The 12,840-nt window shown below is 39.8% G+C and overlaps 1 protein-coding gene across 1 annotated transcript in view; it reads left to right on the plus strand.

Moving 5' to 3' along the window:
* The window catches only part of PRKCE (protein kinase C epsilon), a 518,187-nt gene extending 505,675 nt beyond the window's left edge, over positions 1 to 12,512 (plus strand). Inside the window, exon 15 of the mRNA XM_075595803.1 lies at positions 8,787 to 12,512. Within this exon, the coding sequence (XP_075451918.1) occupies positions 8,787 to 8,936 (150 nt within the window). The 3' untranslated portion in view covers positions 8,937 to 12,512. The remainder of the gene's footprint in view (positions 1 to 8,786) is intronic.
* The last annotated feature ends 328 nt before the right edge of the window (positions 12,513 to 12,840 follow it).

Here is a 12,840-nt window from a genome sequence, read left to right on the forward strand (position 1 = left end):
TATCAGCTTTAATTTGAGGGTATTCACATCCAAATTGGAGGAAGGGTTTAGGAATGACATCTCTTTAATATGTAGCCCCCTCTTTTTCAAGGGACCAAAAGTAATTGGACAATTGACTCAAAAGCTGTTTCATGGACAGGTGTGGGCTATTCCTTTGTTATTTCATCATCAATTAAGCAGGTAAAAGGTCTGGAGTTGATTCCAAGTGTGGCATTCGCATTTGGAAGCTGTTGCTGTTAACCCACAACATGCGGTCAAAGGAGCTCTCAATGCAAATGAAACAGGGCATCCTTAGGCTGCAAAAAAAAAAGAAAATCCATAAGAGAGATAGCAGGAACATTAGGGGTGGCCAACAGTTTGGTAGATTCTGAGAAAAAAAGAATGCACTGGTGAGCTCGGCAACACAAAAAGGCCTGGATGTCCATGGAAGACAACAGTGGTGCATGATCGTAGGATCCTTTCCATGGTAAAGAAAAACCCCTTCACAACATCCAGCCAAGTGAAGAACACTCTCCAGGAGGTAGGCATATCATTATCCAAGTCTACCATAAAGAAAGACTTCACGAGAGGAAATACAGAGGGTTCACCACAAAGTGTAAACCATTCATAAGCCTCAAGAATAGAAAGGCCAGATTAGACTTTGCCAAACAATATCTAAAAAAGCCAGCCCAGTTCTGGAACAGCATTCTTTGGACAGATGAAACTAAGATCAACCTGTACCAGAATGATGGGAAGAAAAAAGTATGGAGAAGGCTTGGAATGGCTCATGATCCGAAGCATACCACATCATCTGTAAAACACGGTGGAGGCAGTGTGATGGCATGGGCATGCATCGCTTACAATGGCATTGGGTCACTAATGTTTATTGGTGATGTGACAGAAGCAGCCGGATGAATTCTGGTGTATAGGGATATATTGTCTGCTCAGATTCAGCCAAATTCAGTGAAGTTGATTGGACGGCGCTTCACTTTACAGATGGACAATGACCCAAAACATACTGCGAAAGCAACCCAGGAGTTTTTTAAGGCAAAGAAGTGGAATATTCTGCAATGGCCGAGTCAATCACCTGATCTCAACCCGATCGAGCATGGATTTCACTTGCTGAAGACAAAACTTAAGGCAGAAAGACCCACGAACAAACAACAACTGAAGACAGCTGCAGTAAAAGCCTGACAAAGCATCACAAAGGAGGATACTCAGCTTTTTGTGATGTCCATGCGTTCCAGACTTCAAGCAGTCATTGCCTGCAAAGGATTCTCGACAAAGTATTAAAAATGAACATTTTATTTATGATTGTGTTAATTTGTCCAATTACATTTGAGCCCCAGAAATAAAGGGACTGTGTATGAAAATGGTTGCAATTCCTAAACATTTCATATGATATTTTTGTTCAAGCCCTTGAATTAAAGCTGAAAGTCTGCACTTCTATTGCATCTTGGTTGTTTCATTTCAAATCCATTGTGGTGGCGTACAGAGCCAAAATGATAAAAATTGTGTCAGTGTCCAATTATTTCCGGACCTAACTGTAAGTAAACTTGGGAAGGATGTTGATCCAGGGAAAAATCTGTTTGCCATTATTGGAGTCAGGAAGGAATTTATTTTCCCCTTATGAGATGATATTTCGCTGGGGTGTTATGTTTGCCTTCCTCTGGATCAATATACTGTAAGTACGGATATAGGATAAAGTATCTGTCATCTAAATTTAGCATAGGTTGAACTTGATGGGCGTATGTCTTTTTTCAACTTCATCTACAGTACTATTGTAGCTATGTAACAATACGTTGAGTCACTTTGGAATTAATTTTCAGATTTCTGTTTGTGTGATCCAGTTGAAGTATTTGAATGTACTGGATCATTCTGAATTGAAAGTGCATTTAAACTGATGACACATTTTGCTAAAATTGTATTTCCTAGAAGGCTCTGTCCCTTGAACATTAAGACTAAAAGATTTAATTTAAGCTTAAAGCAGCAGTTTTTTACAGGGTGGGAATACAGGGATCCCTCTGGAAATAAACACCACTGTTTTCAGCTCTCGGTTTTCAAGATACTTAATGGTGGTTACAAGATTTAAATCTCCCTTGGAGGTGGGGGAGGGTGGGGAGAGGGGAATGGATGCCACATCTCTGGCCAATAGGAAGCAGCTACATCATCGGCTTATTGAATGGCCATTTAAACCCCCTTTTAATAACAGGCAGTAATAAAACTTAGATGCCTAATCACTTGAAAAAGACCTGTTGGTCGAAACGTCGTGTGGCACAATAAATTCATTTATCTTGAAATCCGTGGAGCGCTGGATCTCTCTTTTTTCCTCAGTGTACTTTGGAATTTGTCTGGCAGGTACTTCCTTGAACCAGCAGCACTGGTAAACTATATGTATTTATTTATATTGTGGTGTGCAGCCTTAACCCCCTTTACATTAGTAATAAAACTTCACCAGTAATTATCTTGGGAACCGGGAGGTCCCTGTAGCTGGAAGCTGGAAGTAGTGTAGTTCGGCTTCTGAGCACTAACCGGTTCCAAACATGTAAAAGAAATGGAGGTTAACTAGAGTGGATTGCTCTTTTTATTGAGCTCCTTTTAAATGGAGCTCCTTTTATTGCACTGTGAAGTAAGTGTTGGTCAAAGGAATCGTGCCAACCACTTATGACTTCCTATTAATGGGCAAACCAGGTAGTGGGTCACATAATGTTTTTTTTTTTTTTAACAACTTACTGTATCAGTGTAATCAGTTTCTTACAAAGATCCAATTACCCATGAAGTAACAATTGTATCTATTTGTATTCTGTGAAAAGTCAATGTTATTCTTTTCTTTGGTCCTCTGAATTCATGCATACAGTATCAGGTACTTATTTTATTAGTCTAACTGATGGTGGCATCACAATTACTATATGAAAAAAACAAAACTAAAAATCAATCCCCATAAATGTCCCAGTTGGAGTAAAAAAAAGGAAAACAATGTAAAATAAGGGTAAAGTAAATCAGGCGACAATTACTCAAAAGGTAGTTTCTGACTACCTAAAAATAGGTAAATGAAGTATACAGAAGGAGTTAATGCAATAACATGAATGTTTTGGGCAAAAAGTGAATCCCTTTATCAAGACTCTTGATAAAGGTGCTGCACATTCTGTCCGAATCATCGAGCCTGTAAGGTCTCAGCCTTTACATTTATCTCTAGCTGGTGAGGAGCTTTCTGTGTACGATTTGTATTCTTTTTGTTGTTGTCTATACTTGTTTAAATCCATGTTTTAGTACACACTTTCACAGAAACTTTATGTTGTCCTTTTTAGTCATGTTGGCGCAGACGCCTTCTGTACATATGTATTTAATTACTGTACAAAAAATAAAAAATGAAAACAACACTTTTCCTCCATGCCTATAGCAGACAAGACCCATGCGGCATTATCTGCGGAAGGGGCTGCGTCCCCGAAACGTAATCTCGTCTGCTACAAGCATGGAGTAAAACCTCAGCTATCTTGCACCTTAAACGGTGTGATAACCGGTGTGCCTCCATCTTTTGTTTGCTATACGTTCAGATCTTCAATACAGGATGTCAGGTTGTTTTAGGTTTTTTACTTGCATGTGCATTGACCTTTCGCTGTGCCCTTCCCCCGCCACCAAATCGTACCTGTTATGTCTTCTACTCCTTTCTTTACTTAAAGTCTGCTTATTCTTCTCTCTGTGGGAAGGAAATAAGATCTTGTGTTGACAATAAGCTACACTAACAGCCTGGGTATATTAGGAAATGTCCATTATACAGTATATTAATCTAATGTGTGTGAGGAAATCTTTGTTTTTCCTGCCTGTCTGAGTGCTGACATTTATAATGAATATACGCCCGCCCCCCCTACACTTATCCTATATAAACTTTAAGGCAGCAGTTCTGAACCTGGGGTCCATGAGATATATTTTGAGGAGCGAAAGGTATAATGGGCGCGCACAGAATATGACATAAGTACCATATCCCCCAAGTGACTTATAAAGAAAAGTATCTATGTGATTTTTTTTATTTTACTAATAAGCAGTGTTCGCACGAAGACTAAAAGTTTTGGTATTAGGACGGAGTTGTGCAACTTTTTCTGTGATGGAATACATACAGTTTGTATACAATAAATGAACAATACAGACCGGCGCCTCAAAGTCCAATTCAGGGAACAAAGGTATAGTCCAAAGAATAGCTGCAGTGTCCAATGGTAGATGATCAAATCTTTAGACAGCAGGCTCCACAGCAACACAAATCGTGTAAAATGCAAGGGAGACAAAAGGAAAAATCATAGTGCAACAAGGTAAGAACTAAACATATAACACATAGACAAAAACAAAAACAGACATACAACAATGACAGATAGGCTGACAATAATTTACGGAGTATTTAATATAACACAATAAAATGCAATGAACAAGTATAGAGCAGATGTCGGATCCGGTGTGTAAAACCGGAATCCTACTTACAAGATGTCCAAAAGGTACAGGCAGGGATAATTAGTGTGCGTATTCCGGTGGCAGCTGCTGGTAGACACGTGGCGATCGGGGGAGACTGCAAACACTTCCTCAGATCTGCATCATGCTGTGCGTCACTGTGGGCTGCTTCTCCTGATGCCGTCTGTCGCTCCGCGACCGGAAACACGTCACTGAGGGCGGGACAAATCACCGGAACTCCCTTCTCCTATTCCTGTATACCGTAGTGCTCTTGCGTTGATCTGCTCTGCTCTGCTCACTGCAAACTCTCAACTCTCAACTGCCCAACGCGTTTCGTGCGCATGCGCACTTCTTCAGAGGACATTAGACACAGTCCATGAAGTCTTTAAATACTGCAGAGGTTATCTCAGGGTGTATCAGACTGTGAGCAAGGATCTGTTCCAGAGCTTCCAGCATCCCAGGGGTTAATAGCAGAAGCAGCAGAAGATCTGATTAAAAGACCATTGCATGCAAAGAAAGCAGCAGACACCTGTGATGTTGGGTTATCTCAGACTCCCACGCTGGGAGAAGTTAAAGAAATTACAAAGAAATCTCTGTATACAATGACAAATAATCTTATTTGGGTTTCTCAAAAAAAGATGTGTGAGTTGTTGTAACTTATCTTTTTGATGATAAACGTTGTTTAGCATAAAAAATAATAAGAATTTTCAGAATGACCCTTTAAGTCAGGGGTGGCTACCTCCAGTCCTCAAGAGCCGTCAACGGGCCAGGTTTTAACAATATCCCTTCTTCAGCACAGCAGTACAGGTTAACTAAATATAAATATATATATATATATATATATATATATATATATATATATATATATATATATATATATATATATATATACAGTATATATTTATTTTTTATTGCAGGTTTGAAGCTTTGAGGACCCCCTGCTTCCAAACATACTTACCTCCATAGGAGAGAGCTAGAAGGGGGGGAGAGAGGGGAGCAAGTCTGTATTGTCAACAGAAGCTGGGGGCTATGTGCTCAGTATGTTCCCAGAGCACACAGGCACACACACACACACACACACAACCCCAATCCAGCCAATGACACGCCCTTCCCTTAATAGCCACGCCCTCCCCGCTCCTGCTCTAAATTATGCAGGACAGCCGATCGGTCATGCTTGGAGAGTTGGTGATGTCACCGCTCTCAAGCATAAGTGAGTTCAGCGGCAGCGTGGCCAATGACTAAAGGATTCTAAGTACCTGGCAACCTCTCCAATACTTGGAAGAATAGTGTTACAAATAACATTCTAAATTCAAGTTGATTCCCTCTTGTTTGTTGAGAAGAAACTATGGGAAATTCACAGATAGAAGTATTGTTTTCTCATACACTTTTGGTTTTTCTACAGAACAGCTCTCTTCCTCTTATAAAAGACCCTCATTCCATTGCTATGACAAAGCTGCCTTAATGCCAGTCATAAATATATGTAAAAATAGGCATTCTTTCACTTAGACTTGTTTACCTACAGTATCAAAATGGTTTTAGCCTTCTTTAGCATTTATTTCCTTCAAATGCCATTTATCACGTATAAAAAAGTATAATGTGCTAGCCATTGTGTTTCTCAAGAGTTTCAAAGTATATTCCAATCCGGTTATATATAGACTTTGATTGTACCTTAAAGCTAAAGGAAGCGCTGTTTTGTTTGTTTATGAAATATGCAAACATGCGTAACCTTTATGGTTTCCATAGAAATGATGCAAACAGTTTATCTGGATTCCAAGAAAAATAAACTCATCTCTGCACAATGAACAAATAGACAGATTGGATACAAATAAATAAAGAGAAACCATTAAGTATAAAAACAACATCAAAAATCCAGAACACACATTATTCCAGCCGTGCGCAAACTGGGGGGCGAGACTGCATGCGGGGGGGGGGGTGCGGTTTACAGAGGCCCCGCGCGCTTCCCGATGGCACTTAAATTAAGTGCCGGGGGAGTTGCAGGGCCTCTGTAAACCTTTACCACCTTGGCTCCACACGCGTTGCCATCGCCGCGAGGTCATGTGACGTCACGTTGCCATAGCAATGTGACGTCATGACTCCGGAGCCGAGGTGACCCCCGGCAGGGAAAAATGTTTGCGCCCCCGTGCATTATTCCCTCGAACCCCTTGAAAGGTCAGAGATTGTTTGTTGGAATAATTTTTTCAAATAATATGTTTTGAAGTTGAATATAGTAAATTGTCTTTCTCTGTGTTCGTTGTTCACATAAGGTGGTCCTACATTTGTACTTGGTGAAATAAATTACATTTATAGTATCTTTTTTGACAAAACGGTTAGTCATGAGAGTAAGGCTAAGGCCCCGCTCCCTCAGTCAGCGCGCCCGCACTGCAGACAGGCGGGGCGCTGACAGACACAGTCTGTAGGGAGCCGGGAGCCGGAGCGGGAGGGGGGCGGGAGTGGGAGGGGGGATCTGAACGTGGTGCTGTACACCCCCCCACACACATACACACACACATATACACATACACACACATACACACACACATACATACACAGTCACACACTTTAACCCGCAGCTCCTTCCCTGCTCCCCGCCCAAGGCGCCTCCCATCTAGCTCCTTCCATCCCCTCCTCCCCATTGGCTGACTCGCGTACCACGTGACACGTCAGCGCCGAAAATCACTAGATTCTTGCAGCATCGGCCGGCTGACGCGTCACAGTACGTAGTCAGCCCTGCCGGAAGGAGGCAGCGGGGGCAGGGACCATTCAGGCAAGGGTCTGGTGGTTCGCCGGCCGCAGCGGGTTCGCAGCCTAAGGCTGCGCTTATAGTGCCCGCGATGGCGACGCGACTTCGTGTCAAAACAAATGCATTGCAGCCGTCGCGTGCGCTTATAGTGAGCGCGACGCGACAGAGCAACGGCTTGGACGCGATCGCTGGAAGTCATCTCTTTTTGAGTTTTCCAGCGACCACAGCCTGACGTCACTGTCGCCGTCGCTGGCACTATAAGCGCAGCCTTATGTAACTTTTGCCACAAAGTTGCCACAAATATTGTACTTTGATTTCTGGGTGAAGTACGTAAAGTATTCTTTCAATATTGCCTTCTATATTCCTTTCCTATATCATCCTCATATTTCAATACAACTGTTTCCTACATGCACGTTGTTTCCCACTGCGATCAAATTTAAAGGTCTATGGCTTGACAGCATTTATAAACATGTCTATTATGTTTAAGGATACGTACACCCATACAGAGCTACTTTTTGTTAAAGTAAATATATACATTTATTGTATGTAAATATCTTCAGTAGACTGCCACCATACCTGTAAACTTATGACCCGCAATCTTTGCTCACAGCATCAATTTCTCTAATAGGGGGCGATTCACTAAAGCTCCGACAAGGGGTTTTGGAGCTAAATCTCACGTTAACCGACATTAAAGTCAATGGCAGGTAACGCCATCGAGCTCTAATAGCCCTTAACAGAGCTTATTGAATCCCAACCTTAGTTTTGCTTTTGATGGTTGGAGGACAGCAGCAGCAGTCATACAATAGTATTTACAGAACATCAATGTTTTCCTGTCTGCTTTCTCTGGGGAAAAAATTAAGTTCTACATCAGTGGTCCCTAATTCTTTACAAAAATCCCTTAAACCTGCTCTCCGAGTTTTAGATACAGATACTGTAGTACTTTTGAAACATACAGTAGATATAATTAGTAAATATATCGACGAGGCTCTCTTTTTTTAGATCTAGATACAGTGTACTTAGATTAAATATATTGCTTGTTTGACAAACTCTGCCTTATGTGTTCACACAAACAAAAAAATCGATCATGTTTAAGTCATTTTCTGTGGGAGTTAAACTGATTGATCTAATCAAGCAAGTAAACATTGCATATTTTGTGTCATATACTCTAGATTTATCATGTATATTTGCATTATATCATCTCTTATCAATACAGAAGCAACCAGGAACCAATGCAATATCATAACCAAAACATTGATCTGGTCTTCTGAATTGAAAGCATTGCCATGCCCCTCAGTCTGTTTCATGTGGTCATTACATTACATTCTGTATTGTCTTTTCCAGTGCTAAATGTCTAAACAGTGTTAGCACCGCAAATATGTGAAGGACGTATGCAATGTTGCGTTTGCCTTTTTTTCTTTAGCTGTGTCAGTTCATTCAAGTTTTCTTGCTAATAATCCCCTCCTGCATAAACAGGGGAGCGGGGACATTGCATCATGTGAAAGCATAGACACAAATGAGAGCTTTTGCCTTTACATCCCCGAGAACGACGGATCCCCTTTTGAAAGTAGTTGCATTTTCAGGACGTTTCCGCTCTTGTTATTCTCAACTGTTTTCTATTTCCCCTTTTCAGAAAACCAAACGCGATGTAAACAACTTCGACCAGGATTTCACAAGAGAAGAACCGGTGTTGACACTGGTGGATGAAGCCATAGTAAAGCAAATCAATCAGGACGAATTTAAAGGGTTCTCCTATTTTGGCGGTGAGGAGCCACTGCCCTAAAGGGTTCGTATCGTGGCAGATACGTCAAGCAGTAATCCTAAGGAGACAGACATGTGACTGAGATTCAGTGGATTCTTACGTTCTTGTTTCTGCTACGAGCCGGCAACTCATGTAAAGATTCTATTTATTGTTTGTGTTCTTTCATTTCGTGAGCTGAAGGCACTCCTAATTTCTGTCTTGCAGAGCAATGCAAACCCATGTTTTCTTTCAGAAATTCTAGCTGTGACACACTGCCGTGTTTGTGACCACAGTACAGTATATTCGACAGTCTTAGAAAGAAAAGAAATCCGTGTTTTATTTTTTTGTTTATTCCACCACAAATTAAAGGTAGGGACGGGAAAGCAGAACTGGGGAGAGGAATGAATGTTTTGTATATATATCCTTTTCCGTTGTTCACTTAAAACCACTGCCACAGATTTGTGCACAATAATAGTGAGAGGACAACAACGTCCGCTGTGTGTGTGTGTGTGTATAAAATGGAGTGTCCTCCACACATTATTACAACCTGTGAGATTACTGGAAAAAGACACATTTACTCCCCAGGAATGCAATCGTAATGTGAAATCACACAGGCTCTTATTAGGAAGGCACGCACGCACATTGTCACATAATAAAATGGTTCATTGGAGCCATTCCCACATAGGATGAACCCCACAGTGCCAGAGAGGCCCACAATTCATTGCAAAGCGGTGCAGTGCAATGTGTTACAGGGTCGTTCTGGCACATATGGGGCTAAGAACAAAGCCATTATTTTTCGGCAGCTTCTTAAGGGCTAAAGTATTTTAGCAGTAGGCTTAACAAAGATTTCAAGTGATGTCCTTTTTTATAATATTTTAATTTATGTACTTTTTTTTGCTTTTAAAAACAAAAGTATGCTGTGATAGAGAATGCTAATTGGATGGATTTCCAATGATTTTCACTTTAAATTACATTCCTTAGTCCCCACAGTACAGGAGTGGCCAGGCCTGTAAATTATCACAGTGGTATTGCAGGCCTCTCCAGCTCTTAACTACTTTGGTGTAAGAAGAGGCTGGATTACAATGCATTGCAGTTGCCTTTAGCAGTGAAGGCGTTAAAGGTTTAACCTTTAAACAGTGTCAATACGGTGTATTTTGGTACACTCTTACTAAAACATAGCACTACTGTGTTTTATTTCGTAGCTGTGGTTAATGTGACATTGCGATGTGCAGAATAAAACAAAATCAAAGAAACCACACTTATGGAAAAGTGTGCGGACGATCAAATATTCAGAACTGACATTCTTAAGAGGTGTACATTGATTCTCCTTTTTGTGTAATTACTTTGAAAATGGTAACTTTTACAGAGAGTACTTCTAATGTGAAGTTACCTGTTGTAGATACGCTAACAGTGTTAAGTACTTTTATTTGCAGGAGTACAATGTGGCTGTGTGTATATGTATTGGATTTTATGATGTATTTTACTGGACTGATTATTAAGCAGTTAACAGGATTCATTTTAATTGACATACTTGGATCCCCTGCTTCTTGAAAATAAATACTTGTGAGTGGCAAAGTGGCACTAAAGAAGCTTTTTTTTTTTTGTTTGCCTTTTGTACAGGTGAGACTTTGTATATAGTGTTTGCTGCAAGGCCTGTGGAGTTCATTGAATATAGAGGTATCAACTGCTGCATGTTCAGGCATATTATAAAATGTTAGTCCATGAAAACGAATTAATTATAATAAGGTCAATGTGCAATACTCTGTATGTGTATTGGTTCAAGTTTCTGTGAGATCCATTTTCTTTTTGTTTGTTTTCAAAGATGTAAACGTGTATTATGCTATACTAGATCTCTTGTATAGTACTTCTGAACCTTAGAATGGAAAGAATTGAAACCACGGGCAATGTACTGGCTTGAAGCAACAGTGTTAGCACAATTTACAATGTTACCTTCTTTTCATTTTATTTTTGATCTTGTATAGTGCGAGACCGCTCTTGTTTTGCATCCACAACTGTCTACTTTTTCATTAACATAATTGTATTTTTAGGCCAAATCCACATATTTTGTGTACTGGCCCCATGAGTGATAGTTAAGTAGGGCTCTGACATCTAACATAGCCATAAACATATATTGGTGATGTTGTCAGAAACCAGAGGAAGTAAAACTGCAATGGAAGTGGAGGACAGTGGAAATGTAAATACAAAGAATAACAGCATTTTTCACTAAAAGCTTATGAATTGCACAGAAATGGTACAAGATACATAGGTTTACTAGGCCATATACCTATTTGCTAGCACTGCTGCTGTTTGGCTTGGACATTGGCGTCTTGAGCCCATTTTTTGGGCCTTAGGAAGATGGGTTAGTTTGTGTCCGTTTTGTGTCTGGCTGCTCACAGCGTTTGTTAACGATGAAGACATACAGTTCCATTTTTTATGAACTCAGGTGTAATTATATATTCTTACAATGATTTTAAATATTAAATATTATGCTAAGTATATCAACTCGTTTGTTCGTTAGATGGAGGCGGTTTATAGTTGATCAAATCATAGTTTATTATAATTTATCAACAGTAACTTTATGTACTGGGAAAAAGACTTGTTTCTGGAATCAAGTGCAGGCCCAGAAACAGCTTTAGGAATTGCATCATCTCATTTGCAGGGACACAAATGTAAACTAAATCCCAATGTATCACTACTGGCTCTGTGTTCTTTTTACCAAGTTCAGGTCTGGACATCCAGGCAAATAACTGATAACAATGCTAAGTGTCCTTTCCCATAGATAGACCGGCTCCCAAGACACAATATTGCATGGTGCACTACTCTTTGTATAAATTAAAGGCCTTTATACAACAGTGATTAGCATTTAACATTTCTGGGGTTGGGAAAGGGGTGAGTAATTTAATTATTGGTAGCAAACTATATGTGAGCAAACTATTACGTATGCCCTGTGTATAGCATGGAAACCCTTGGATCAATTTGCATTAAATGAGGCCTCAGCACCTGCATCTGTTATTTTAGGAATATTGTATGCTACATAGAAAAGTAAAGGAGGTAAAACGTTTGCATGGACATATGTTACTTCAATATGAGTAATCCAGTTATCTATTGGGTTTTCATTAGCTAGTCTGTTACCTATTGTTTTGAATGATAACCCTTTCATTGCCAGAAGGGTATGCAACAAATAACAATGGACATGCTGTTACATTTCTCTCTAATCTAGAAACCATTTTCTGCCATTTCTTCCATGCAAAATGCCAAAAATATGGATGATCACTGATATCTTGCTTTATACTCGAGCATTGCTTGTTAGACTTTGAAAATTGAGCCCCCCGCCATGGTAAAGCTGATTCTTTCCAAAAATGAAAGGCTGAAAATTACCTCTTTTAAATTATGTGCAAATAGTTCTGGCTATATATTAAACATATTCCGTTTTAGTTTTTGTATTGTGATGCTTTATTTGTACAGGACTTTTTTTTTCCTTATGGATGTGTTTTGAATCTATTGCCATTCATTAGTGTTATTTCATTGTAAACATTATTACTGTGCCAAATGTACTGTATTTAAAAGGATGTGAATGTGTATTTGTTTCAGAACCCAATAAATACAATGTTAAATTGATCTTTCTGTCATTATTTCTCGTAAACAAATTATTCACATTTTATTTAGATGACATGATTAAAAATAGGTATAATTAATTAATGTAGATGTTAACATGTTCATGTTATACATGTGTAGCCCTCTTTCCTGCTGATATAGAGAGACTACTAGTGCTGTATGTACCTGCTGGCTCAGCGAGATCTGGGCCTCCGCTAACTGGGAGCCTGGGGTAACAATATGTTCTTGGCAGCGCCTCCACTTACCCAGGATCCCCAATAAGTGAGATTCCCCTAGGTAAGAATAGTGATAACAAGCCACAACGTTGTAACCTTTTACTATTAAGTGATTG

Source organism: Ascaphus truei, chromosome 4 (assembly GCF_040206685.1).
Source record: "Ascaphus truei isolate aAscTru1 chromosome 4, aAscTru1.hap1, whole genome shotgun sequence".
Classification (NCBI taxonomy): Eukaryota; Metazoa; Chordata; class Amphibia; order Anura; family Ascaphidae; genus Ascaphus; species Ascaphus truei.